Source organism: Zalophus californianus, chromosome 16, assembly GCF_009762305.2.
Source record: "Zalophus californianus isolate mZalCal1 chromosome 16, mZalCal1.pri.v2, whole genome shotgun sequence".
In the NCBI taxonomy this organism is placed as follows: domain Eukaryota; kingdom Metazoa; phylum Chordata; class Mammalia; order Carnivora; family Otariidae; genus Zalophus; species Zalophus californianus.
In genome coordinates, this window is record NC_045610.1 from 57,378,855 (window position 1) to 57,405,372 (window position 26,518).

The 26,518-nt window shown below is 58.5% G+C and overlaps 4 protein-coding genes across 13 annotated transcripts in view; 2 read left to right on the top strand and 2 right to left on the bottom strand.

Annotated features, from left to right (window-relative positions):
- LOC113939299 (60S ribosomal protein L35a-like) overlaps positions 1 to 26,518 on the top strand; it is a 426,207-nt gene that overhangs the window by 134,566 nt on the left and 265,123 nt on the right. The gene's annotated exons all lie outside the window — the stretch shown is intronic.
- FOXJ1 (forkhead box J1) lies at positions 7,126 to 12,176 on the bottom strand. 2 transcript variants are annotated; one of them, XM_027625111.2, is made up of 3 exons: positions 11,874 to 12,176; positions 10,642 to 11,314; positions 7,126 to 8,912 (listed from the first exon to the last, which is right to left on the bottom strand). In XM_027625111.2, exons 2-3 carry the CDS (start codon positions 11,137 to 11,139, stop codon positions 8,145 to 8,147), a joined length of 1,266 nt encoding a protein of 421 aa, XP_027480912.1. In that variant the 5' UTR covers positions 11,140 to 11,314; positions 11,874 to 12,176; the 3' UTR covers positions 7,126 to 8,144. The 2 variants fall into 2 exon arrangements, with proteins under 2 accessions (XP_027480912.1, XP_027480911.1); XM_027625110.2 differs by having other exon boundaries at positions 10,642 to 11,317.
- On the top strand, positions 12,034 to 12,761 carry LOC113939292 (atherin-like). Its single transcript, XM_027625126.1, has 2 exons — positions 12,034 to 12,606; positions 12,700 to 12,761. Exons 1-2 carry the CDS (start codon positions 12,068 to 12,070, stop codon positions 12,701 to 12,703), a joined length of 543 nt encoding a protein of 180 aa, XP_027480927.1. The 5' UTR covers positions 12,034 to 12,067; the 3' UTR covers positions 12,704 to 12,761.
- Positions 13,171 to 26,518, bottom strand: part of RNF157 (ring finger protein 157) — a 78,112-nt gene continuing 64,764 nt past the window's right edge. For 3 of the 9 annotated variants that reach the window (XM_035724495.1, XM_035724494.1, XM_035724496.1), the window contains exons 14-19: positions 25,436 to 25,547; positions 24,818 to 24,996; positions 24,471 to 24,536; positions 23,388 to 23,433; positions 21,531 to 21,641; positions 17,836 to 20,665 (exon numbers count right to left, since the gene is read on the bottom strand). In XM_035724495.1, coding sequence (XP_035580388.1) covers positions 20,397 to 20,665; positions 21,531 to 21,641; positions 23,388 to 23,433; positions 24,471 to 24,536; positions 24,818 to 24,996; positions 25,436 to 25,547 — 783 coding nt within the window. In that variant the 3' untranslated portion in view covers positions 17,836 to 20,396. The other 6 variants (XM_027625092.2, XM_027625087.2, XM_027625089.1 and 3 more) reach the window with 5 other exon arrangements.

The window sequence follows — 26,518 nt, forward strand, 5'->3', positions numbered from 1 at the left end:
GTCAAATAAACAAATAAAATCTTAAAAAAAAGTATGACTGAGATTCTCTGTTGCACTTGGAATTCAATATTGATATTTTATGCTTGTATGTTTGTAAAATAGCCCTGGAAGTCACACAGGAAACTAGTAAGTGTGCTTGCCTCCTAGGAGAGCTGGGTGACTTGGGGTCAGGACAGAAGGGACATTAGCTTTTCATGTTTCCCTGAAGATCCTTCTGTATCTTTTTCAGTTTTCTAACATGGGTATTCATGGATTATTTTAAAAGGTATTTGCAGAGAATAGGATTGATAAGGATTTGTAAGCCCTTCTGGAACATTTGTGAGTAATTAGCCATAAGTACGCAGAAAACCAGGTAAATGACAAGAAACAGGGCACGTGTGACCTCCTGCGTCCTACATGAAAAAGACACATTCACAGGACACTAGCCAGCTCAGCAGTGAGCAGTATGCGGGACATGGTCACATCAGATCCCTGGCTGCTTAACCAAAAACCTCACCCAGCAGGAGGTTGGAGACAACTCCATCTTCATCTTCTATGGCAGGAAGCCAGAGCATGAAGTGCAGATAAACTGAAAATCCAGCGCTGGCAGTAGGAATTGGAAATACGGCAAGGAATATCTGAACAACCGAAAGAGTTGAAAATGGTCACAGTAGGTGCGCCTGGGTGGCTCAGTCAATTAAGCATCTGCCTTCGGCTCAGGTCATGATCCCGGGGTCCTGGGATCCAGTCCCACATCAGGCTCCCTGCTTAGCAGGGAGTCTGCTTCTCCCTCTGCCCTCCCTCCCACTCCTGCGCATTCTCTCCCGCAAATAAATAAATAAATAAATAAATAAATAAATAAATAAATAAAATCTTAAAAAAAAAAAGTGGTCACAAGGGCGCCTGGGTGGCTCAGTCAGTTAAGCGTCTGCCTTCAGCTCAGGTCATGGTCCCAGGGTCCTGGGATCGAGCCCCACTTCGGGCTCCCTGTTCGGCGGTGGGGGGGTCTGCTTCTCCTTCTCCCTCTGCCCCTCCCCACCTCCCGTGCTCTCTCTCAAATAAATAAACAAATAAAATCTTTAAAAAAAAAAAAAGTGGTCATGGTTACTTCTGGGGATTTGCTTGAAGGACAGGAGAATTTTTGTTGTTTTTACATAATAAGTCTTTTATTTTTTTTCAATTGAGATATAATTGATATATCCAAATCTTTAAAAATACTTTTTTTTAAAGATTTCATTTATTTACTTGAGAGAGAATGAGAGATAGCACGAGAGAGAAGAGGGTCAGAGGGAGAAGCACACTCCCTGCCGAGCAGGGAGCCCGATGCGGGACTTGATCCCGGGACTCCAGGATCATGACCTGAGCCGAAGGCAGTCGCTTAACCGACTGAGCCACCCAGGCGCCCCAAAACTACTTTTTTTAAAAAAAAGATTTTATTTATTTGACAGAGAGAGACACAGCAAGAGAGGGAACACAAGCAGGGGGAGTGGGAGAGGGAGAAGCAGGCCTCCCGCCGAGCAGGAAGCCTGATGCGGGGCTCGATCCCAGGACCCTGGGACCATGACCTGAGCTGAAGGCAGACGCTTAACTGACTGAGCCACCCAGGTGCCCCTAAAAATACTTTTTAAAGTATTGGCTCCATGCCTACTGTGGGGCTTGAACTCACAACCTGGAGATGGAGAGTTGCGTGTTCTTCTGACTGAGCCGGGCAGGTGCCCTGGTAATAAGTCCGATTTTTTAAGGGGTGCCCTGCTGGCTCGGTCCATACAGCATGCAGCTCTCGATCTCAGGGTTGTGAGTCTGAGCTCCGTGTTGGGGGTAGAGATGACTTAAAAATAAAATCTTTAAAAAAATAAAACTGATTTTTAAAATACAAGTACATATATCATTATGGTAAAAAAAAAAATTGAAATTTATTTAAAAAGAAAGATCCACTGGCTACCAGATGGAGAGCATACGAGGATGAAAAGACCACGCCAGGAGTTCCGGCAACAGGTGAGGTGGCTGAGTGAGGAATGCCGCAGGGAGGAAGCTGTCAGGGAAGGTGGGCCGTCAGGCTGGGGGTACGGAGAGTTTGAGGTGCCCGTGGCACAGGTAAGGGGTGCTCGAGAGGCTCCCGGGTGAGGCAGGAGGGTGTCAGGAGCGTCAGCTGAGAAGAGGAACCATACTGTATTGAGCAAAGCTCTGAGAACAAAATTCCTCCCCTGACAGATGCCTCAAGCCCTGAGGAAATCTCTATCTTGCTTCTGGGAGTAAACTCAGAACTCCTGCCTCCGGCACCCGCCCCCCCCCCCCCGCTGCCCCCCGCCAGCGCCCCAATCTGATTTCCTCCCAGACTCTTCCTTCAGACAAAAGCTTCCCGGGCCAGAGGAGCTGAAGTTTGGGTAGGGGGTCAGGCTGGAGATTGCTCTCTCTTCGTGGCCCCTTTCTTTCTGCATGGAGGTTGTCGGACCTAGTTGGTGATCCCCCCACCCTCCCGTGGGGATCCCTTCCGGGGCTGGGAGACCCTCAATGTCCTTCCCTCCCAATCAACCCACACAGGAAGTAGGGAGCCTAGAGAGACCCAGGGAACCAACGTGGATGGGGGTTGAGCCCTGGCCCTCTGCGAGGTCCGCCCTCTTGCACCTCCGATACCCCCAGCCCCTCTCTCCGAAACCGGCCTTGCCTGGCCTTGTGGGACAGTGTCTGCTCCTGGGCCAGCCTCCCAGGCAGTTCCCAGCAGGCCAGGGTTAATCTTTAGCCAAACACCAGGCTCTGGGGACTCGCAGCCTCCTCACAGAGCTCCTGGCCTCCATTAGACCCGGAGGAGCCCGGCTCCAGGGGCGTCAGGCTCAGCGGCCCCGGGGCCCCCTCCTGGTGCACAGGGACGGCTGGGACAGCGGAGCTGGGCCCTGCTCCGTCCTGCTGACCTCGTAGCTGGCCCGTTTGCCCACACTGTGGGTTTGGGTGGGGTAAGGAAATATGTGGGGGAGCCCTGAGGGCCACACCAGTTTGTCCACACCGGCCCTGCCTCTCAGGCCCCCTGGTGGGGGAGGGGTTGAGGCGGATGAGGAGGAGGAAGGCTGGGCCTCTTCTGCTTCCCTCCGCTCCTTCCTCCTACAAGCGTGCCCTCTCCCCCCTCCCCTGGCTCACAGCTGCTACCCGTCCCACTCGGCCTCACTGGCATTCAGGACCCCGTTGCCCCTTTTATTACCCCAGTCCAACCCACAGGGTCAGCAAAGGGGCCTCTTAACTTGTTTCCTGAACAGGGTGGCCTGGGGCTTTTCTCAAAGATCCCCTTGGCTGGAGTGCTTTCACTGCCCCCCCCACCCTGGGGGCTTCCAGAACCTTCTCAACCCCAGCCGCCGCCGCCGCTGCCGCCGCCGCCGCTGCCAGAGATCCCCTTCGTGTTCATTGTCCGCAGCGGCATCTTGCCAAGGCTACTTGGATGTTTTTCTACTTCCTATCCACCCACCTAGCCGGCTTGTTCATGCATTCATGCATTCATGCATTCATTCATTCAATACTTAAGAAGCGGGCCACTGTCTTTGATCCTGTGAATGTAGGGATAAGCAAGACACGCAGGTCATCTGCCCCCAGGGGCCTAGACTCGAGGGTTCAGAGGCTGAACACTGAGGCGGGCCCGGGTGCCACTCCGTCCCACCCTCCTACCCCCGCATCGCAGGGCAAGAGCTCACTGTAAGCAAGTTCAAGGGAACCGGGATGCCCTCTGGGGTGAAGACACGGGCTCAGTGCCCAGAGTGAGGCATGAATGGGGGCAGGGGGGCCCGGGTGGGAACAGGGCGGCTAACAGAGCGGTGGTGGCTGGGCCAGGAGCAGAGAAGACTGGGCAGCCTCTGGGCCTCACCTCCATTCCCTGGGCAAACAGCGGCGGCGGGGAGGGCCTGGGCAGTCCTTCAGAGGCCCCCAGGGGGCCTGGGCGGGGCGCAGGTGTAGGCATGAAGCCTGCCCTCCCTACTTCCTGGAGCTCTTGCTTTTGGGGGAGCTCAGCTTCCTTCAAAGGGAAAGAGGGTCTGGACTCACAACAGCCTCAGGCAGGGTGATGGGCTGGGCTAGGAGTCGGGTGAGGGGGTGGGGGCAGCAGAGAGACCTCTGGCCCTGTTGCTCCCCCTGGTTAACGTGCACCTGCCTCGCCCCGCCCTGCCACTCAGGCTGGTTGGCTTCTGGGGGGCAGTGCCCTCCAGCTGGTCCCTGCCTGCTCCTGACACACAGGGCAAGTTCAGGCCCCAGCACCTCTATGGTGGCTCTGACCCTATGGTGTCCGACCTGACCTGGAAGCCACAGACTGAGACAGACACCTGTGCCTCGGGAGGAAGGTGACTCCCCCTCCCCCAGGGCTGCCATACAAATGTTTGGGCACCTGGGCACCCGCAGCATGGGTGGCCTCACAAAGTCCCCTCCCCTCTCCCAGGATCCTCCGCTCCCTTGTTACCTGTGTTTTCCTCCTCATCACACAAGACTGTGTCAGCAGGACCTGGGGCCAGTCGGCCACCCCATTGTTAATGCAGGCCTCCCCGCCACATCCCCACCCCCGACAGGCCCAGGCCTGCCCCTGCGGCCAGCCCACTGCCCCCTGCCAGGAGTCCAAATACACCTGTTTACCTTTGAGCCTCAGTCCCGGATGGAAGTGCGCCTGACTCCTGCCCACCTCTCCCCCAACCCTCACCTTCCTTCCTGCCAGCCCTCCAGAGCTCACCCCTTTCTGCAAGTGTGGGTGCTGGGGTGGGGGTGGGGTGGAGAGCCAGCCCCACCCTCAGCTCTGCAGGGGGCCTGGCCTGTTTGCTCCAGGTCAGCAGCAGGGAGAGTTGGGCTTGGGGAATCCCGGGATTCTCCAGACACCGAGAGTCACTGGAGTGAGTGAGTGAGTGTGTGTGTGTGTGTGTGTGTGTGTGTGTGTGTGTGTGTGTGTGTGTGTGTGGCCTGTCCTGTGGAACAGGATGTGCGGAGGCAGGGAGTGGAGGGCTCCCAAGGTCTGAGCTCCTACCCATCCCCCATCACATTCCCTGCTGTGGGACACCTTGGGGGAGGAGGGCGGAAAAGGTGGCATGTTTGGAGACAGAAGGCTGGCTCTTTGCTTTGGGAAGGCCCTGTCCCCACACTCAAGCATGAAGTGGTTTCAGGGGCTTCTCACCTCAAAGGTGGGGATCAGAGACATGAGGAGCCTGCTTGGAGAGCTTGGGTCACGGGTGCAAAGCCACAAAGAGAACGGACCACTGAGTACGACGTGGGAGGCTGGGGGCGGAGCTGTCTGCAAAACCTGAACAGGGACCTGCGGTTAGAGGCATCACCCGTCTGCGTCAGTGTCCCGGCTCCGCGGTGGTGCTAGGCTTACGGGGGAGTGTCCTTGTTCTAAGGAAGTAGGCGCTCAAGTATTTAGTGCTAAGGGGCGTCAGGTCTGCAACTTACTGGAAAATGATGTGAAATCTATTTAGATTGGGATTACACCTAATTTATAAATTAAAAAAATAGGTAAATGAACACCTTTGTTAAAAAAAACCACCCAGCCAGGGCGCCTGGGTGGCTCAGATGGTTAAGCGTCTGCCTTTGGCTCAGGTCGTGATCCCAAGGTCCTGGGATCGAGTCCCGCATCGGGCTCCCTGCTCCTTGGGAGCCTGCTTCTCCCTCTGCTTCTCCCTCTCTCTCTCTCCCTCTGTCTCTCATGAATAAATAAATAAAATCTTAAAAAAAAAAACAGAACAAACAAACAAACAAAACAAAACAAAACAAAAAAACCACCCAGCCAAGGGCCAGGGCAGGGATGGATCGGAGGGGTAAGCTGCAGGTGCATGCTTTCTCCCCACTCCCTGATGCTGCGGGTTGAAGAGTGTGTGTGTGTGTGTGTGTGTGTGTGTGTGTGTGTGTGTGTGTGTGTGAAGCCCAGGGGCCCAGCCCCTTCAGAGCCGCCTCCCGCTTTCGCTACACGTCGGAAGTATCTGGGGACCCTTAAAAATGCTCATGCCCGGGCCCCACCCCACCTGTCAATCCAGGGTGTACCCCCTTTGGCCAGGGCTGACCCTGGGGGGCCGAAGGCCTCTACTGGGGACTGTGGAGAGGAAGCTGGTGGGTGGTGGGGAGAGGGAGGGAGGAGTCGCTTGGGGGGGGCGAAGAGAGTCTCAGTGGAGGGCAGACCTCCTCAGCCTGCTGTGGGGCGGGGGTGGCCTGGCTTTGGGCTCAGTAAGGCCCCAACCTCGCTGGCGGGCCCTGCAGTGTGCGCGCTTCTCCTGAAATATTTGGAATAATTAGCAAATGAAAGCAGCAAGTTAGCACTGGGAATGCCAGGTTGGCCGAGCGCCAGACTTGAGAGAAGGGAAAGAAAGCGGCTTCGGGAGAAAAGGTCCGTGGAGGCTGGGCAGGATTGTGGAGACAGGGCCCGTTTGTGCCCTGTGTGTGGGAGGGGGCTGGGTGGAGAGGTGGGCTCCAGACAAAGCTGGCGTGATGGGAGGGAAAGGTGCTGCTGCGTGTCACCCCCCCCCACATTTCCTGTGCCTCGGTTTCCCCCTCAGGACTCTGGTAGGCAGGTCCCTCACCGAGTGCACCAGCTGGTGTGAGCGAGTGGGGAAGCACGGTCTGGGCACCTTGACTTCCCTGGTGGTTTTCTCCTCCTCCTCCTCCTCCAGCCCGCCCTGGGCCCCGGAGGGAAGGCGCCAGGCTTGGTGAGCACGCGCCAGGTTGGGGCCCTCTGGCCTCACACCCTGTCCCTCCGGGAGAGGACCGAGGGAGGGTGGTGCTGGAGACAGGCCCGGGCCGGGACCGAAGACTCAGGCAGGCGAGCCCGGGCAGGCCCTGGCGGTCAGGGACACGTGAGCTGAGCCCTGGGCGTGCTCGGCCCTCGTGAGTCCCCAGGACCAGGGAGGGGGCTGTGTCTTCTTCGTCGCCCGCTTCCGGGGCTGAGGGTGCCATTCTCCCCATTGTGCAGATGGAGGTGTTGAGGCCCCAGGCTGGAGGGGACCGCTGGGGGCTGCCTTTCAGCCCCTTTCTCCCTGGGGACACCGAAGTCATGGGAGTTCATCAGGGGACACTCTTGAGGCCTTCGGTGCCCCCCATCTTCCTCCCAGCCATTCCCCCTCCGGCGGTGAAGAGAAAGACCCCCTCCTCCCAAACTGGCCCTCAAGTTGCAAGCTGGTCCATTTTCAGATTTTTAAACATTTTATTTTTAAAAATTTTTTTATTGTAAATAACTTTCCATGAAAAAGGTTAAATTGCCCCACAGGGCAGGAGGGTGGATGTGGGACTCAGACGGAAGGGCTCCGGGTAGAGTGAGACACGCCCCCCCCCAGCAAGTACAGGCAGGGATGCCGGCGATCCCAGCCTTCCTGGTCCCAGAGGTTCTAGCAAGCTCTGCACCTCTCCCCGTTAAGCCTATCGCTATACTCACTACGTTAGTCTGTCTGTCCTCCCCACTGCAGCTCAGATGCCCCTGCCCCCAACCCCCCAGCACCCCAACTCCCGCTGCGCTCTGCCTCAGGTCCGGCTGAAAGATTAGGGATTTACACTCCCTTCCCACCTCTAGGGATGGGGCCAGGAGAAGACCCCCAGAGGCCTTACAAAACCTCCTTGCCCACCAGGCTCCCCGACCTCATTCTGTCTCTGCCCCTCTGCCCCCTCCCCGCTCCAGCCCCACCCCTCCCCCGCCCTCCCCCAGCCCCAGGGAGGCTTTGCCCGGAGAGGCCTCCAGGGGGTTAATTTGCTGTCACCTAATTAGCATTTGTTGTACCTGGGACCTTTCTCTAGATAGAGACCTGGGGAGGACAGCGGGAGAGGGAGAGGCGTCGAAGCTGAGGTGCCCTGGGGCGGGCCCTGTACTGTCGCTCCCCAGCTGGGCCAGGGCCCCTCCAGGTGCAGCCCCCACAGTGCAGGGCCCTGAGCCCGTCCCCGTCCCGGGGCTGGCGAGAGGAGGATCAATGAAACACTGTGTGTATGGGGGGGGGGGCGGTGCTGGGGAGGCAGCAGTTCTGGACCTGGGCACCCCCCCCTCCCCTGTTCTCAGCCTCCTGGGCCGGAATCTGAGGGCAGCCCGGGCTGGGGGCTGTGCGGCCTCATGGGGCCAGCCTCAGGAGACCTGGCCCAGCCCCTGCCTGGGCGGTAGGGTGTCCAGGGGCCTGTGCTGGGGGGCAGTCTGGGCCCTGACTTGGCCACTGTCCGGAGGTGGGGCGGGGCCCGGCCTCTTACAAGAAGGCGCCCACACTGGCCCAGTCCTGCAGGTCGGCGGCCAGGGTGGCGTCCCCGGCCTCGAAGAGGGGCTCCGGGGGCAGGCAGCCACTGCCGCTTTCGTCCCAGGGGTGCTGCAGGAAGGACGTGGCCAGGAAGGTCTCGTCGAAGTCCAGGCTGTCGGCAGCCTGCTCCCCAGGAGGCCCCCAGGTAGCGGGGCAGTCGATGTGGCGGCCGTGGACGGTGAGGTCCACGTCCCCATGCGAGGCAGGGCTCAGCGGCGGGCTCAGCTCCAGGGCCTCCAGCGCGCCCAGCTCGCCGCCCAGAGTGCCGGCCTCGAAGATGGCCTCCCAGTCAAAGTTGCCTTTGAGGGGCTCCAGCTCGCCCTGCTCCTCCTGGGTCAGCAGCAGGGTGTTGGGGGCCCGCGGGACCTTGGCCACGCGTTTGGGCAGCGGCTGTTTGCGCTTATGGCCGAGCCTGCCCTCGCCCGCAGCCCAGCCCGCCTCCCCGGTGGCCTCCTCGAACTCCCGCAGCAGCTGCTGGGCCTCGGTGTTCACGGTCAGCGGCCCGGCCCACGGGGCGGCGCTGGGCTCCTGCGAGGCCTGGCGGGCAAAGGCCGGGTGGATGTGCACCGGGGGCAGCCGCCGCTTCTTGAAGGCCCCGCTCAGCAGCCGCTCGGCGTACTGGGGGTCGATGCGCCAGAAGCCCCCCTTGCCCGGCTCGTCCTTCTCCCGAGGCACTTTGATGAAGCACTTGTTCAGGGACAGGTTGTGGCGGATGGAATTCTGGGCACAGGGGAGAGGAGAGAAAGAGGTGGGCTGGGTGAGTGGGAAGGGCCAGCAATGGGGGGCAACGAGCGCTCCTGCCCACATGGGAGGAGGGACGGCCGCACTGCTCTGACCAGTGGCTCTGGGACACCAGCCACTGGGCACCGGGAGCCAGGAGTGCTGTCGGGAGCTTTTGTTCCCTGTTGCCGGGATATGTGCCTGCTCAGTCATCCGAGCCCTGAGCCGCAGGGTGGCTCGCAGTGCCACCCCGGCCTGCCCTCCCTCCCTTACCCCACGGCTTGCGGCCTCGGGCCAAAGGCCTCAGCTCCCCCAGGGCCTGGACAGCCATCTCCCTCCGCCTGGGCCTGGCTGGCCCTCTCTGTTTGTGGAGTGGGTGGGTGGAGGCAGGGGTGCGGGGAGCTGGGCTAGCCAGGGTGTGAGGGTGTGTGCTCTGAGCGCGTAGGGATGAAGTGTGGGGGGGATCTGAGGACTTTGCTTGTTTGTTGAGCCGGCTGCTGGCCTGGGCCCTCACCCCCATGGCCCCCTCCTCCCACCCAGGCTATGGAGGCCTCAGTTGATTATTACCCAGCCTAGAGCACAGTGCTCATTCCTGAGGCCCATTTCCTGCAGCCTGAGCTTCACAGGTTTCGGGGAGGGTGGGGGCTGGGGGTCCCTCTGCTTTCTCACTGAGGGTACAAATGGCGCTTGCCCCAGAGTCAGGGCCCACGCAAATGTGGAAGAGTTTGGGACTGTGCTTCTCCAGCCTGCTCCCTGTGGGTATCCCCAGGGAAAAGTCTGGACGTTCTGGGGCCTCTGTCCCTAAGTAGCCCCTGATCCTGATGATGGCAGACTCGTGTCTGCCTGGCCTCAAATCACCATCCTGCCTTGTTCATTTCTAGGTGCATTGTCTTGTCCAAACCATGCTGGGGGACAGGGGTCTAGGGCCCAGAAGGCAGGGTGGGTGGGTGGATCGTGCCCCCTGGCAAGGCTGGGATGTTTACACGGAGGCTTGGGCCCCTTGGCTGCTCTGTGCCAGGTTCCGGAGACTCGGAACACGAAGCCAGTGCGGCAGGGAGAGCCCCTGTGGAAAGCACCTGGCTCAGGTAATTGTCCCCCCAGGGAGGCTGACTGAGAAGAGGGGGGAGGACAGCAGGCAGGAAACGGGGGAGGAGTTGGGGTGAGGGGCCGGGGCAGCAGCTTTACTTTAGGAAGACCCCATAGCCCTACTGGGACACAGCTGGCCTTCACACCCCATTGCCCTCCCCCAGCCAACTGAAACAACACAGGATGCAGAGCCTGGCAGGCGCGATGCTCCAGCATCCGATTCTGAGTCTGGCCTTGACAAGTGTCCTTCGGCAGGGCGGTGTCTAGGAATTCTAGGACTTGGGACAAAAATGTGTCCCTTAGTCCATCATCCTCTCTTAGGGGACCATGTCCACACACAGTCTGGCCCTGGTCTCTGGGCTGGGTCTACTGGATGAGTGACAGGTGCTTTCCCCAGGAATTTCGGGGTCTGCACCCTTTCTAAAGCTCTTTAAACATCCTCCCTCCTCCCTCTCTGAAGGAGGGGCAGTTCCAAGCACTAGGCTCCCTAGAGGTTCTTCCTCGATGGCCTTCCTCCCCTGGGGCCCTGGCTGCACCGAGCCTACTTGGCTTGCGGACCTGGGGACCTTAGTCCAGTCTGCCCTGGCGTGGGGAGGGAGGAGGAGAGCGGGGAGGGAGCGGCCGCCACCCGCGCCTCCCCTACCTGCCAGGTGGGATCAGCGTGGCGGAAATAGCAGAAGTTGTCCGTGATCCACTTGTAGATGGCGGACAGGGTGATCTTGGTGGCCTTGCTGGCCTGCATGGCCATGCAGATGAGCGTGGCGTAAGAGTAAGGCGGCTTCACATTCGGGTTGGTGGCGTAGTCCACGTCGTCGGGGGGCGGGGCCTGCAACCCCGGGGGCGCGCTCCGCGACGTGCACGACGACGTGGGCTTACCCGGAGTGTGCGGCTGCCCCAGGCAGGCGGGATCGGCCGCCAGGGGGGACCCCGGCGCGGCCGAGCCCGGCACCTGGTGGTAGCCGTGGGGGTCGGTGCCCCCCGGCGGCAGGGCGGGGGCCTTGGCGTTGAGAATGGAGAATTCCTGCAGCCACTGCAGGCTGGTCAAGCTGTCATCCAAGGCGTCGGGCTCCTCCAGGCCGCCCTCCGGCCCGGCCTCCTCCACCGCCCCTGCACCCGAGAGGCGTAGCCAGCTCTCCGCCATGTCTGCGGGGACTCTCCGAGGGGGCGGTCAACATCCACGGGCTGAGCCGGGGTGGGGGGGAGCCCGCCGCGCTCTCTAGCCCGCTGACTCCCGCGGCTCCGGTTACAGGGCCTCCCGAACGCGCGCTTCCATCCCGCGACCACTGGGTCGCCTCCTCCGAATATGAATGTGGTACCTGCTGGGGAGGACCACAGCGGGAGCTGAGCACTTCCCCCGCTGCCCCCGAGGGGAGAGTGTGTGCGAGGGGGAGGCTCCTCTAAACTCGTCCCCGCTGCTGGCGAGGATCTTTTCTGGCCGAGGTCTGGGAAACAGAAGCTGTGCCCGGGGGTCCGACCCCCACTGGGTCCGTCTCTCTTTTCCTCTCCGAGGTTTTAGAAGAGACTTTATTAGCCAAGGGTGGAAGGAGGGTGGGGGCCTCTGAGGCTATCACCTTCTCCCCAAGAGCGGGAAATCACACCCCCCCGCAACAAGTGGAAATGGGGCGAGGGAACCCAGGAGGGCAGTATCACCGGGCGGGAGACGGGGGGTCGTCTGATCTTTGAAAAGAGATATTAGGATGGGGGATAACGGGGAAGGAAGGAAACTGGATAGGAGTTACGGGGGGGGCGAGAAGTAAGTGTCCCCCAAACTCAGATGTCATTCCCGGGTCCACCACTTCCGTCGAGGACGGATGGGAGAGCGGGCTGCCACCGACACCCTCCCTTCCCGCGGCCGCAGCCGTCTCAGTCCCTTACCTGGCTCAGAGAGCAGCCCGGGCCAAAAGAAGGTTCTGGAAGAAGTTCCTCCCACCCCCCCCGCGGCTCTCTGTCCCCAGCTCGAGGGCCCCGCTAGCGCTTCTTGTCGCCCCCCTGCCCGACGGCGCCTCTCTGAGCGCCGGTGGCCCCCGGACCGGCATTAAGTAGCCGCTGCAAAGGCTTCTTCTGCTGCCATGGCGACGCTCCGCCCCTATAAACAGCTTCCGCTGCTGCTATTGGTCAGCACGTTTCCAAGGAGACCGCGGGCCCTAGCCACTCTCTCTGGCGTTAACTCTCCTGGAACTCCCTCCTTCTGCCGCCCTCTCCCGCGCCACCCAGCCCCCTACCCGCCACCGCGTCCCGGCTCCGCGCATTCCCGCCCGAGGGCCCCGCGCAGGGCTCGGAGAAGCGCGCGGTCCCCGCCCGAGGCCCCGGGCACGCCGGGGAGCCGTTCGCCCCGGCCGCCGCTCTCCTGCCCTCGCTCCCTTCCGGTCCCGGCTGCTCCGGGGCGTTGGCGGCTCCGCGTGGGCCCAGGCTGGGAGCGGGCTCGGGCACCGTGTGCTTGGGGCTTCCTTTCCTCTCTTCTGGGCTCACGTTTCTGTGCCCTCTCCCACCCTCCCCACCCTGAGCGTCGTCTCGGTGCCCGCCCGCAGGTCCGACTCTCCGATGCCACCTGCCGCTCAGGTCCGGGCTGCACCGATCCCAGACGCCCCGCGGTGGGTAGGGTTTCCCGGTAAGCGGCTCCCTCCCCACCCCTGTACTCTGCAAGGTTCCCGGAAGCTGACTTTCCAGAGGCTTCTGCGGAGGGGCTCTCCCTCCTTTTCAGATAGCTGAGGAAACGGAGCCGGTGAGCGAAACTCAAGAGAAGCCACGACTCGCCGAATCCTCCTCGCAGGGTCATTTGCCACGTTAGTGTCACTAACTTTTAAGTGGCAGGGACTAGGGGTGGGGGGACGCCAGGGGTTTCCTCGTCTCTTCCCCTGGCCTCCCTCCTCCCACCGGCTTTCCTGCTCTTCAATTATTGAGGAGCTGAAGTGGTGGAAGTTCTCCAGTTTAAGGGTGAGGGTGGGGTGAGGGCTCCTTACTCAGGCCTCTGCCCAGAAGCAGGAGGGCAGGGGTGGGAAGCCTGTGCCCACAGGGTGGCACGTCAATGTCCATCTCCTGCCCCGGAGCGTGTCCTTCCCTACCCCATGCCTTCTCCCACTCCTCCACTTCTAGATTCTCTTGAGTAAAAATATTTGAGCACGGGTCCAAGAGACTTTCACAAATAAGCCAAGGGCACAATTAACAGCTCTCCTTCCCTTGTAAACAGTTTTATTCGTTTTTAAGAATCATGCAGCAATCCATAAATATTGCATCCTTGACGTCCCCACCGTAATGTGCCCATGAATGTACCCATGAGTGAGAGAGGGTACACGGATGGCACAAACAGTGCACACACACACACTTGCACACACCAGGTGTGCAGGTCCTAAAGCGAAGTGATCGACCAGCATGCCGAGATCAGGCGGGCAGGACACTAACTCTCCCAAGGTGAGACGGCTCAAAGTGTGTGGGTCTGTGCCCAGGAGATGCCCCAGAGTTTACGTGGGCATAAACTCTGGTGGGTGGAACTGGGTGAGGAAGGGGAAAAGGCCCCGTGAGGCCAGGATCACCACACCACCTGGACGCCGCGGGAGAGCTCAGACCTCTGACGGGCGTTGGCGGGAGAAGCCACAGCCCTCCAGATAGTCTGTGCCCTCAAGTGGAGAGCCAGGCCCCATCCCATTCTCTCCGGGTCAGTTGCTCAGAACATGACTGTCTCCAGATGATGGACTGGGGCAGTAGGGTTGGCAGCTGCCCTGTTCCCTGATCGGGCTGACTAAAGACCAGCTCCTTTGGACGGGGTATTTCTGCTTGCCTAAGAGCCAAATAAGAACAAAGAGGGGAGAGGGGGAGGGGAAGACAGAGAGAGAGAGATACGGAAAGCTCGGTCTGAGAAACAGGGCTGAAAGGGCCATTTCTAACCCAGGCATGTCTTGATTATGGAACCAAGGCCTTGAAGAATCTCTGTGAGCCTCTTGCTGGGGGGAGGACCCAGCATGTGCTTCGAGGAAGGACACCGGCTGGTCCTCCTCAGAAGAGGGTGATAATGGTTTCCCCTCAGGGTTCCTGGCCACTGTGGCTACTGTTTACCTGCATCTCTTTCATCTCGGGGAACACCACACTGTGAATATGAGGCTGTGTGCCGCCACCCCAGGCTAAGGGAAGCTCCCCATTCCCTGGGGCTTAAACTTCAAGGAAATCAGGAAGTGGGGTTATTGCTCCGATGTCAAACACAAAAGGGGCTGTAAGAATATTGGGGGAAAGGACAGGAGTGGGTCCTGAAGCAGCAGAGTCCATGGCAGGACCTCGGAGAGGGGGACATGGGGCCTCAGGACAGAAGCTTCGATTCCGGCTTGGTTCATGTCACGTCTGTCAGGACAACAGGCCTTCCCCCAACCAGGGCAGGACCTGAGCCATAACCACAAGGCCTGACAGTGCAAAGAAGCTACACAGAAGGTGCAAAGGATTCCCTGGGCACCAGGCTCTCTTTGGGGTGTTGGAAAACGGCCCTGAAAAAACTCTTTCAGGGTAACAATTCCAAATATGAAGACAGGCCATCATGATGGGCAGAGCTTAAGGCTCCACTGCATCTCAGCCTCGTACAAATGGCTGTACGTGACCTTGCTTCCCTATCTCATGCTCCACTAAAAGACCACCTTTCCCCAAAGCCAGTGGGCAACACATCTGTCCAAGAACTAGGTGGAACCCACTGGCAACACCAGTGTTGAGAGAGGAGGAGCAACTCCCAACAGCTTACAGCCTGGCCTCGCTGTTTTCAGACTTTTGTCTACGTGCCTTACACGGGGCTGAGGAGGGCTGGGGGGCACATGATTTGAACAGTATCTCTGAATCTCTAAAGAGCCTGGGGAAGGACTACTCCCCCATCCCCCCCGCCAGGCTCAGCAGATCTGGAAGGCAGGGGAGGCAAACCCGTGGGGCGGGGAGGCTCCCGCATCACCGCTAGCCCCAGCTCAGCAGCGTGCTCCTCCTCCTTTGGGACTCCCGGGCTCCAACTTGAGAATCACAGCTCAACCCCCTCCCTCTGCCTATTTCTTCAACTATTCACAAGGGGTGAGGACAGGAATGACACGTGTAAGAATGCCACCTGAGGGGGTGCGGTGATGAAACGTGAGAGTATAGCACAGCTGACAACACAGTGCCTGGCAGACAGAAGGGGCCAAAAATGCGTTTTTTGAAAAGTCACCTTAGGATGGCGTCCCAGGCCTTCATGAACGCACCTGGCCATGAATAACCTTCCTAAGGGTAATCATGTAACTGGGGGAGTCTCAGATCCAGGGCCTCCTTCCTAAGCAGACAGACACACGAGGCCCAGGACACTAGCTCTGTGACCAGAAGCAAGAACTGTTTTTTTTTTTTCAACCAACTTTTTGGTTGCCACCGTTTCTCATCCTTGAGAAAGGAGCTCCTAATGCTTTTTGAGGGGAACTTGGCTTAGAGTGCAAGACGGCTTTCCCTTCTCACAGGAGCCATCCCCCAAACCGCCCCCCCGCAAAGTGGAGGGTTCAAATTGCTTATGATGTTCCAGAGACAAGAAAACGCCAGATGGGTGTTTGTAATGAAACTGCCAAAACTCCAGGTCCTCTTGGTACGCCCCCTAAGGAGAAAAAGATGAGAAACAACCAGCCTGTGGATCTCGGCTCCACCTGAAGATTAAGATAGGTTAATCTATCTATCTCTGGATACATTCCAGAGAGTCTCTGCAAAGGGTCCCATGAGCAGCAGTTCACTGAGAGGCTCCAACCCACAAGGAGAGAGGAGGCTTCTAGTTCCTTCTGGGAGGGGAAGGGTCATGGTTATGGAGGAGACCGGCCTGGGAGCAGGAGCAGGTGGACCTCCACGTCCAGCTTTCATCTGGATGCAGAGTCTTCATGGTCTCGCTGAGGACGCCCAGGAGGCCAGCAGTCCAGTGAGGCCAGGATGGAAGGTGGGGGCAGGAGGGAGCCCAGGTGCACGGGCTGGGGCTCTCAGACGGCCAAAGGACCCCACACACAGGGTCTGTCCTCGGGGTCCTCCAGGCTGCCAGATGATAGGCGCCGGCGCTGTGCATTCCGACGACTGACAACGTTGTCATCGGCCTGCCAGGTGCCTGGAGTGGAGAGAAGGAAGGGTACAGGAGCCGATCTCTGGCCGGGTCCAGATGGCCTCTCCAGCGGGACAGCCCAGGAGTTCGGCACGGAGTCTAGCAGGATGCGTGTGCGTGGGCCACAGCGAGGGAGAGAGAACTGGGCGCGGTGGGCGCCTTGGGGGCAGGGGACTGCTCCTGTCCTAACGGGCTAAGTACAGTCACGGCCACTGTGGAGACCACTGACGGAGAGGAACATGCAGGGTAGCTCTTGTTCTGTGAACTTGCCCTGCAATCCACTTCTGTGTCTTTGTTTAAGTTTGCCTGTATGTTGTGGTGGACAGGACAGAGAGACCAGGTGTAGCTGAGGTTTCGCCAGGGCAGGAAGCAGTGGACGAGAGTGAGAAGAGCGTGTTAATGTGAGTCCGGTGTCAGTGTTTGCTGTGGGGGCTGGTAGCCCAGCAGGGTGCCAGGGACAGAAGGGCATGGGCGGGGGGAGCCGGTGTGATGCCTGAGGCATCCCTCTTGCACACTGCTGCTGTTCATCTCCTCCTGCCCCTAGCAGCCCGCTGAGGTCACCATCAACCCCGGGAGACACCAGCCCGAGAGCCCTGGGATCCCCCAGGCAGCACCCACTAAACGTCTCATCTTCCCCCAAATCCGCTGCCACTCCTGCACGATCAGCACCGGATGCCAGGGCCGGAAGCCCATCTTTGGCTCCCCTGTCCTTGGTGCTCTGGATTTAATCCATCCCTGCCTCCTGTTTGTCCGCCTGTGGTCAGAAAACCCGGCCTTCACTCCTGGGTCCTGACTGCCCGGCTGCATGCTCCTGGGCCGCTCACTTCACTGCGAGTCTTGGTTCTCCCACTCATCAAACGGGGGCTGAGTGCTCTCCTCACAGGAGTGACTCAGAGAGTGTGCTCAACCAGCCGCCACGCTTATCAGGCCACCCTCATCTCTCCCGGGGTCTCCCCTCAACTGTCTTCCTGGCCCAGACAGGCTCATCCAATCCAGTGCAGCGCGAACACCCCCCCCCCCCCCCGGCCAAGAGACAGAGGCTCCGGGTGAAGACCTATCTCCATGGGGTCCCCCAGCCCTCCCTGCAACCTTCCCTGCGGCCCTCCGGAGCTGCACCTCCGCGCGGCCCGCCTTCACGAGGACCCCCAGCCCGGTGAGGCACGCTTGCTCCACGGTGCCCCCCAACCTGTCCCGCCGCCACAGTGCGCATCTCACACTGCGAGGGAATCGGGAGCCCCTGCCCTCCTCCGGGGCAGGCCTGGCCCCTCAGAGGACTGCTGCCCAGGTGCACAGGGAGGGCCCGAGGCTCACTGTGCTCATGTTTGAGGGGGCTGCTCTCCAACGTCTGGGGTCGGCCTCACGCTAGGGCTAGCCCAAGCTCCTCTAATGGTCTGAACACTAGGATTAAGTGGGTATAAACTGCTTATTTACCGTAAGGGTCCTGGTGTGATAATCCATCCTAAGGCTCTAATAGCAGTCTGTGGAGGTGGGCCCCCAGGAAGAGAAGTGGGCGAAATAGAAAATTCGTGGGTATCTCTCCCACCCAGATGGGATTTGGAGATTTCTCTTCCCTGGAGTCTGGGACATGGGTCAAAAGTGCTTTCTCCTCTAAGGGTGGTACTCAAGTGTGACAGGACGAAGAGAAGGCAAGATTGCCCTTTAGGTTAGGAACCCCCAAAATGCAATGAGTTGTTCGTTCACTTATAGAATTTGGTAGATCTCATACCTAGTCCTCAATGTTTATGGGGCAGGACTCCGGAACGGCGGCTGTTTGGTGGGAGAGACCAAAAGCAAACGGTGAACAAGAGAGAAGACAGACACGCACGCACACGTTACAATCCATGCCACCGCCGCCACCAACCAGCTCGCCACGGGATGCCGGACCGACAGGCTGTCCTGACTCTGAATCCACAGGAGTCCTTGCTACCAACTCCACCACCCTAGAAGCCTTAGCCCCGGCTGAAAACCGTTCCTTCTGGAATAGCCTCAAGACTAGAGCTCCAGTATCTGTTCTCCCGGGCTTCTTGATGTGCTCGGCGGCGAGGCGGAGGTTGAGCAGCGATAACAAGGTGCCCTCCCCCCTGCACGGGATGTGATGGGCCCTCGGCAAAACCCTGCGGGGGCTCTCCCGCGGCCCCCGTCCAGCCCTCCAGCCAGACGCTGGAGCTTGGTGACTGAAATCCTTCGTGGAGGTAGATCAAGGGGCCTTCCCTGCAAGTCCCATCTAGAGGAGGAGAAATGGGCGAGCAGAGAGACCTCTAGAGGTAGATTTGGGGAGCATATTTAGGGGAATTCCTCACACCCCTTTCCTGCCTCTACCAAGCCACTGATTAGATGTAAGCGCTAGAATAGTGTGATTGTCTCAAAGAGTTTCCAGTGGAAAGAGAAACCGAATTCAGATTTTCCCTTCGTGTCTATGAGGCGTGAACTTTCCTAGCAGCATCTCCGTCTCAGGTTATGAGGCTTGAAGAGAGGAGTGACCTGAATTTCAGGTTTCTGTAGGTATTGCTAGGTTTCACTGGGTATGTCCACTCCTGCACAATGAGGTCATTTAAAAATATATTTCTATTTCCACCAACAAACCCAAATGAGTTTTGTTTTATTTTCTCCATCACATACCCTACCCGGAATCTGTTCGGACTTACCACTGGTGCCCTGGCCCCCGCTGCCGCCTGTGTACTACTCCATCCAATTCCTTGGAACCACATCTACCTAGCATGGCTTCACAATTCTAACCTGCTCACCACCTGCACCTGTCAGCTTCGACTTCCTTCCTTTGCGACCTTTGAGAACAATCTCAGAACACGCCACCCCCTTGGTCTTAGGGCCCAAGAAGGCTCAGAAGCTTCTTAGGGGAAGAAGGGCTGGTGAGATACGGGTGCCTTCCCAGTGACACCCCCATGAGTGTGATGAGAGTGGTGCGGATGGGGATCCGCGTGGTCTTCGTCGTCAGCTGGGTCTCCCGGCAGAGCGCGCGTGAGCACGGGGGGGGGGGGATGGCATGTGGCACAGGGGAAAGCACGGGAGGCTCCCCGCGGCTCTGCTTCTAGAACCTCAGCCCTCCGTGAAGGGAGCGGCGCCACCTGGAGAGGGAAACAGACTCAAGAGGAGACCGAGTGCCTGAGAAGGTGTCCTGACGGCCGCAGAACATGGAGCCGAGCCAGCCCGTGGGCGTCTCAGTCACAGGATGGAAGTGTGAACTTAAGAGCTGAGCGTGAGGAGGCCTATTTATTCCACGGGACCTACCGAAGTGGATACTCCTGTTATTAACCCAACAGATGCTTCCTGAGAGGTCCCCATCCCGTTGCTACCAGTGTGATGCTAACAGCAGAACCAGACAAACGTTTTACCAAGAAAGCAGACGTACTTTCCCTCTCCCCTGAGACCTCCGGGGGCGGGGGGGGGGGGCAAGGGGACACCTCAGGTGCTTCTGAGTCGCTCTCCCGACAGGCGTCACAGGCATTTGGTTGCACGACTGGCCTGAACTGTGAACCTAGTCTCATCTCAGCCCGCTGGCTCTTGAGAGTAAGGAACCCCAGGGTCCTTTCCTCTTCCCGCAAGCAGTCCCGTAAGTGGAATAAATATCACCAAGCAGGTTGGCCAGAGGGGGTCAGGGGCAGGAGGAAGCAGAAAGAAAGAACAAGCTCCGTTTCCACCAGCATGGTTGCCTAAAACAGTTCCCGGCAGCTCCCTCTGCCAAAAAACGGGGGTGGGTGGGGGTGCCCCTCGAGGGAGGCAGGAGCCTAGCCAAAGGGTGGCTGCTAGAGAGCGGCCACAGACACAGGGCAGAGATGTCATCTTTCCTGCCTAGTGACATGGGATGCCAACTCAAATCCTCATAATGCTTGCCACAGAAGCGTCCCCATGTTTTGTGGAGCAGGGATTAATTTATCTTTGCAAATATTTTTTCTCAGAGAATCTATCAGATGAATGCAGGCCCTTGCCAGTTAGGACTGGAGACGTAAGCAGGAGCCTCTGGGATGTGCGCACACCCAGCAAGCGTGGTGTCGGACACAGCGTGGCCGGGTGGAGGGGGCACGGTGCTGGCGCGGTGAACATGAACCTCCACACGAACTCTACGCAACAGAAATGAGCTTCCAAAGAAACAAACCAGACAGACAGATTTACGTTTGGCAAAAAGACGTGAAAAACAAATGGACAGACGGAAGCGAGGTGAGGAGTGGGAAGGCAGGAAGTGACGTGTGCCCGGGCCCCACAGCTCCAGTCCAGGCCCGACTGGGTCCACGCTCCCTCCTCCACCAGCAGGCGGGAGAAGCAGGGAGGACTGACATGGCATCTTTTGGCCTCACTGAACGTCAGAGTCCTGGGCAGTATCTTCAGGACGCACTAAACGGAAAACAACCGGAGAGAGGCCTTTGAAAGGCTGGAGAAAGCATCTTCTGGGAATCACGGCTTCCGGGCCACCAGCCGGTGTGGGGCTGGGCGTGAGAGGCCTGGCGTCTCTCACAGGCTGACGGGACAGTGGCTGCCACAGGAGGCTGCACCACTCCAAAGCCTCTAGCCGCTTCGCTGAGCGAGTAAAGCACTGGACCCACGATGTGACGTGGCTGTTCTGAGTTCAAATAAGTCTTCATTTCAGGGGATGCTGAAGGGATTAAAGACACCACAACGTGGAAGACAATCTCTGCTGTGAGGGCGGCCTTGACCTAGTCCACCTGGGCAAGACTTGGCTTCAGAGAAGCGGTTCGTGGAGCCCTTGAACGAGCACATAGACTAGAAGGAGGTGAGTGCTCACGGTGTGATTAGCATGGTTCCTGCATAAGAAGTTATCCCAGGTTCAGCTTAGTATCAGGAGAAGGGACAAGGGGCACGTTAATAGTCCTGACCAAATTTAAAGCTAGGGCTCCAGGGAGCATAGTCATCCTCGACCCCTGACCTCTCTCTCCTTTGGGATCCAAGTATAGTAAGTACAATGCGACTGGTAACCCAAAGCTCACTGGCTCAGAGAGCCATGTGCTAATCGAAACCACGTCCGGCTTTCAAATTCCTCCCTGCTCCTAACTAAACAAATTCCTTCCGAGGAGCTAGGGATCGGATCCCCTTTTCCAGGACTCAGGCTATCTTTCTAAGACCCTCTCAGAGAGGCAAGGGCTGCCTCAAACTTCCTGTTGATGAAAACAAGACCAGGCCACCTGCCATGGGACCCCCCCCGCCCCAGGATCGGGGTGGAGGGCGGAAAAGTCAGGCCAATTCGGAAGGAGAGGGGCTTTTACTCCTGTCTTCCTGTCCTAACAGTCTTGCTCAGAGCAAGGTTTGCTGTCTGCACAAAGTTCAAGGACTCTCCCGAGGCCTCCTCGCTTCCTTCCAGCATCTGGCTTCCAGCATCCTAGCATAGCCCAGGCCTTCTTGCAGGACGGGCAGGGCAGGAGGTGGGTGTCCCAGGGTGCGAGCAGGGGTGCGAGCAGGGGAGTCTCTCCCACCAAGTTCATGTTCAGCAGACTGCCACTCACCGGGTAAGCAGACCTCAGGGCACAGCTTATTATCCAGTGCTTTCACGCTGGCGATGCCAAAGTCATTGTTATTGTCACACTCCATACCTAGAAATGCGCATGTCCTCTGGCCTGTAACGGAGTTAACGCAGTTAGAGAGGGGCTGGCTGTATTTTTCCTCTGCTTTGCTGTCCTTAAAAAAAAAAAAAATCTTAAGGATGGAGACAAAAAAAATCAAATCATATGTTAAAAAAAAGACAGTAATTAAGTGGGTAAAGAGTGGACAATAAAGGAATCAAACTGCGTGGGCCTGTCTGTGTTTTTGCCCTGTCCTGCCCTGTCTCCTGAATTGGCCCCTTCCCAGCAGGTGCGGAGACCCCTGGGGGGGCGCGGGACGCAGGCTCCACAAAGAGCCGCACAGGGGGCATGGAGAGAGGCTGCCCCTGCTCCTGCCTGCGTCTGTCAGGGCCCGTCGGGGGTTTATGACCACAAGGCTCTGTAAAATGATAAAATACATAAAACAAAAACTAAAGGTCTCAGGTTCCATAATTTTGCATATTAGTCAGGATCACCACCTCCACAAAATTGTTTTATTTTCCTATGAAACTTAGTTTGTTATTTTGAGTGTGTTTTAAGGGTCTGAGCACAAACCTACGGACGTGTAAAGGGAAGGGGAAGGTTTCAGATGTTATTTTTTCTAGCTTCCCCCACGCCTCCGGTTTTCTCTTGATGAAAGGCAGAGGGAAAAACACAAATCCATTGTGTGGGCTATGGAATGTCAGGCGGAAACCGCCCGCCACCCTGCATTTTTCAGAAGCGAACATTCTATGGTGGGGGGGGGGGAAGCGATCACAGAGGGTGAGACTTGGGAACCTCGAGCACTGAAGGCATCAACCAAGTCGATGAAGCGCCCGACCCTGTCTTGGGCTGGCGTGCAAGTGTGGCGGAGGCACAGCCTTGGCGGCCAGGCCCTCCTTTGGGGCGACTGGGTCAGGCGAGAGTGGTCAGGCCAGCATGCACACACCCCTCAACTCGCCAAGCAGCGGCCAGAGCCAAAGCAGAAGCAACAAGGATGACATCTGCGTCCAGGCTGGGGTCCAGGTCTGCCGGGGAGGTGCCCTGCTGCGGGAGGCCCCTCAAGAGCAGCATAGGGCAGAGATGCTGGCTCCGGAGCCGGGGCAGAGTCCGTTCCCAGGGGATTCTCCCAGCCCCACCTCCTCTTCCCACTTCCTTGCTCTGGAGATCATTCCTTCTCTCCCAGCCTTCCTGGACACAGAACACGTCCATCTGAAGATATAACGGAGGCCCGAGTCACAGTAAAGGAAGTCATTACAGCAGCCTACAGATAGCTTGTCTACGCTGAGCTGCAGGTGTCAGGCTCCTTCTCACACCTTCTCTGTGCCCGCTGGCCCCTAAGGTCTCTCTGCTACTGAAACGTCAGCCATCTTCTTTGCTAACGCAGAACCAAACCAGCTGCCTAACAGGCCTTTCTCCCAAGTGGAGCAAACTGTTTTACTGCTGCTGCTACACATCAGAGCTGCCAGAGCAGCTCTGCGGACTCGGCTGAAAAGCAGAAGCGGGAAGGAAGGCGACGGGGGCTGCCCGAGAGGCTTCAGAACCTGGTCCACGCAAATACAGCGCTCCCCGTGTGCCTTTCTGCAGCAGCTTCGTCCGGACATCCTTGGCAAGAGCCAAGAAGACCACTGTGGTCCTCAAATACTCCGCTGGCTCTGCTAGTCCATCAAGAAGACAAGCTTTCCCCAACAGCCACACAACTGAGTAGAGCCACCGAGTCATACCAGTGCCCCTTTCTGTACCCTTTAAAGATCACCCAGGAAAGGAATCTCATAAGAGGGAGCAAAAGACCAGGTCTTTTACCATCTTCTTGTGTGGGCGATCCGTCCTCTTCTATAACATCATTCCCCTAGGACAGAAGGAAGGGGCTGTGAGTCTATAAAAGCAGTAAAGTGAATATATTGAGCAGCTGAAAACAGAAGGAACTGGCCTAATGGTATCTCACTCCAGGGCCTTCGTCAACAGCATACGTTTCCCATCGTGGCTGAGAAGCCTAGGAGGCCTGGCAGAGACAGAGTCTGCCTGGGGAGGCATGGTCTGCCCATGGGGACCAGGTCTGAGCCCCGTTACAGAGGTGCCCAGGGAATGTCAGGATTAGCCTTGGTAACAGTTTAGCTCATACCATCTCTTGAAGGTGGAAATAAACGTTGTCAAATGAAGAAGCAAATAGTAAGATCATAAAACTTCCAGAAATTCCTTAGGATCCCAAACCTACTCCCATGAGAGCATCTGGCTCGAGAAGAAGCTCTAGTGCCCTCACTGTGACCTGGGCATTTCATGCACTTCCTGAGCACCTCTGTCAGGGCATCCTATGCGGAACCTTAATCCCGTCCCCACCACCTGCCGTGGGGCTCCGGGATGAGTGCACAGTTTATTTCTCTTTTAGTAATCTCTACACCCAACGTGGGGCTTGAACTTACAACCCTGAGATCAAGAGTGGCATGCTCTTCTGACTGAGCCAGCCAGGTGCCCCTGGGTGAGGGTATATAGTCGGGACGGAGGGATGGGGGGAGGCTAAAACCAAGTCCCTGGGGTCTTTACGTCTCCCAGTGCCAGGAGGTGCCTGCGCCACGGTCATTCTGTGTAAATCCTAAGCGAACGAAGGACGACCACATCCTCAGGTCTAGGGTCTGGCCGGGAAGAGTTCCCTCTAGGACTGCCTCCAGGACGCCTGTTACACGGCAACCACTGTGCTGTGCTAAGGGACAGTCCGCTGACCAGCGTGCGTGGCCACCCTTCCCTCTACACCACACCCCACCCCTGACTGAGCCAAACACGCCACCTCGGAAGGCTTCTTCCAGAACAGCCCCCGGCCCATCGCACCCCCCGCCCGTGCCCACAGTCCCTCTGATGGGAGGGAGCCCTGCCGCCCGCTATGGGCAGTACCTCTGCGTCCTGCTCTTCGGCGGCCAGGCCGATGAAGTTGCTGTCTGCGGATGCTGCCGGCATCATCTGCCAAAGAGCAACAGAAATCAAGGCACAGACACCGCTGCTCTCCCAGCCGGCCCGCCGGCAAACCCAAGCCAGGTCCTCGGGACAGACACGGCACCAGGCGGAGGAGTCAGGCGTGAGGACGCTTTGACTCAACGGCCCCACCTTGTTTTCCATGGCACTACTTCCCAGCACAGCGGGCGACCTGGCAGGGGTCCCTGGCAGGCGCTGGGTTGAGCTACTCTGGACGCGTGTGCAGAGCCCAGAGCAGCAGAGACAATGCCCGCCCACTCCTCCCCTACCTCTCCTTCTGAGGGGGTCCTGCTGGCGGCCCGCGGCGAGGGGAGCGCCTCTTCCTCAGTGCCAGGGGCGATGTAGGAGCCGGACATGGAGGACAGCGTGTCGGTGCTGATCTGGGAGTGCTGGCTCTGGGAGGACACCATGGACATGACCGACTGGGCCAGACTGCTGCTGGCAGGGTCTGCGGAGCCAGGGGAGGAAGGAAGGAGATGGGAGGTCAGGCATGGCTTCTGGGAGCGACCCGAGGAGCAGAGCGGCCTCCCTGTGCTCACGCAGCGGGGACGACAGCGGCCTCCGCCACACCCTCAGCGACAAAGGTTTACGTTTCAGGTCTTCCGAGGCTCCGCTCCTTCACGTTTTAGAGCTCAGACTCAACTCAGGGAGCAAGGATCTGTTTGTCCCTGAGTCAGCGTTCAAGGAGCCCATGATGGCAGGGCCGGGGGGTGAGATGAGCCCTCCCCACAGCTGTCAGCAGGACCCCCTGGCCTCTGAGAGGGGCTTGGTTTTCCTGCAGCTTCAGTATCAACCTGCCGGCCCGAGTCCCTCTGGAGGGGCTGTCGGGAGCGCCGAGGACTGGGCAGAGCAGAACAACGTGAAATCGCTCCCGCTCCCTCATGTACCTTCTGGGGAGGAGATCGTGGAAGAGAGAGGCGTCCCCGTGCAAGATGACTGGTCAATAGCTCCCGAGGATGACAGGGTAAGATTCTCACTTTCCGGGGTTACACCACATTCCTGGAGGGAACGGAGGAAGGGTGTGAGGGCCAGGGGCCCAGGGAAGGAGGGAGCACCGGGAGGGCCGAGGGCCCCAGCATCAGGAGGCTCCGTGCAGAGCAGGGGCAGTCTCTCTTGCCTCATTCCCCGCAGCCCTGGGCTGGAAGGGCTGCCTCCCAGGGGAGGTGCCGACTTCGGTCAGCACATCCTGCCGGAGGCTCAGCATCTGCTCGGGCCATACAAAGGCTGGAGCTCAGGTGACACGGGTCACCCAGCAGCTGTGACACGGGAACACCCCGGGTTTCCCAGGATTAGAAACAGCTTTCCTTCTGAAGAACACAAAACCAGCAGAGGCCTCACAGCCTGGACGTGGCCCCACTTGGATATCGGGTTAGTTCCAGCTCTACCGACCTCACACAAACACCACCTTTGCCTCCCGACCCCCTCCTGACACCCAGCTAGCAGCCACCTGCGCCCGTACCCTCACCCCGGCCCGGGCAGATGGGGATTCTGTCCCCACCCCCTTTTCTCCATGAGTTCTGTGGTTTTGTTTTTTTGTTTTTTTTAACTTTTTTTTTTTTTAAGATTTTTTATTTATTTATTTGACACAGAGAGAGAGAGAGAGAGAGAGAAAGAGAGAAAGAGAGATCACAAGCAGGCAGACAGGCAGGCAGAGGGAGAGGGAGAAGCAGGCTCCCCGCTGAGCACAGAGCTGGACATGGAGCTCGATCCCAGGACCCTAGGATCACGACCCGAGCCGAAGGCAGCCGCTTAACAGACTGAGCCACCCAGGCACCCCAAGGTTTTGTTTTTTTTAAAGTAAGCTCCACACCCAACGTGGGGCTTGAACTCATGACCCTGAGATCAAGCGTCGCAAGCTCTACCAACTGAGCCGGCCAGGCACCCCAAGTTCTGTTTTTATTGGACTTCAGGCACTCCATCCTGCCTGACCCAGGGAGTCCTGCCGAGGGCTCAGCTGCTCTCTGGGAGCC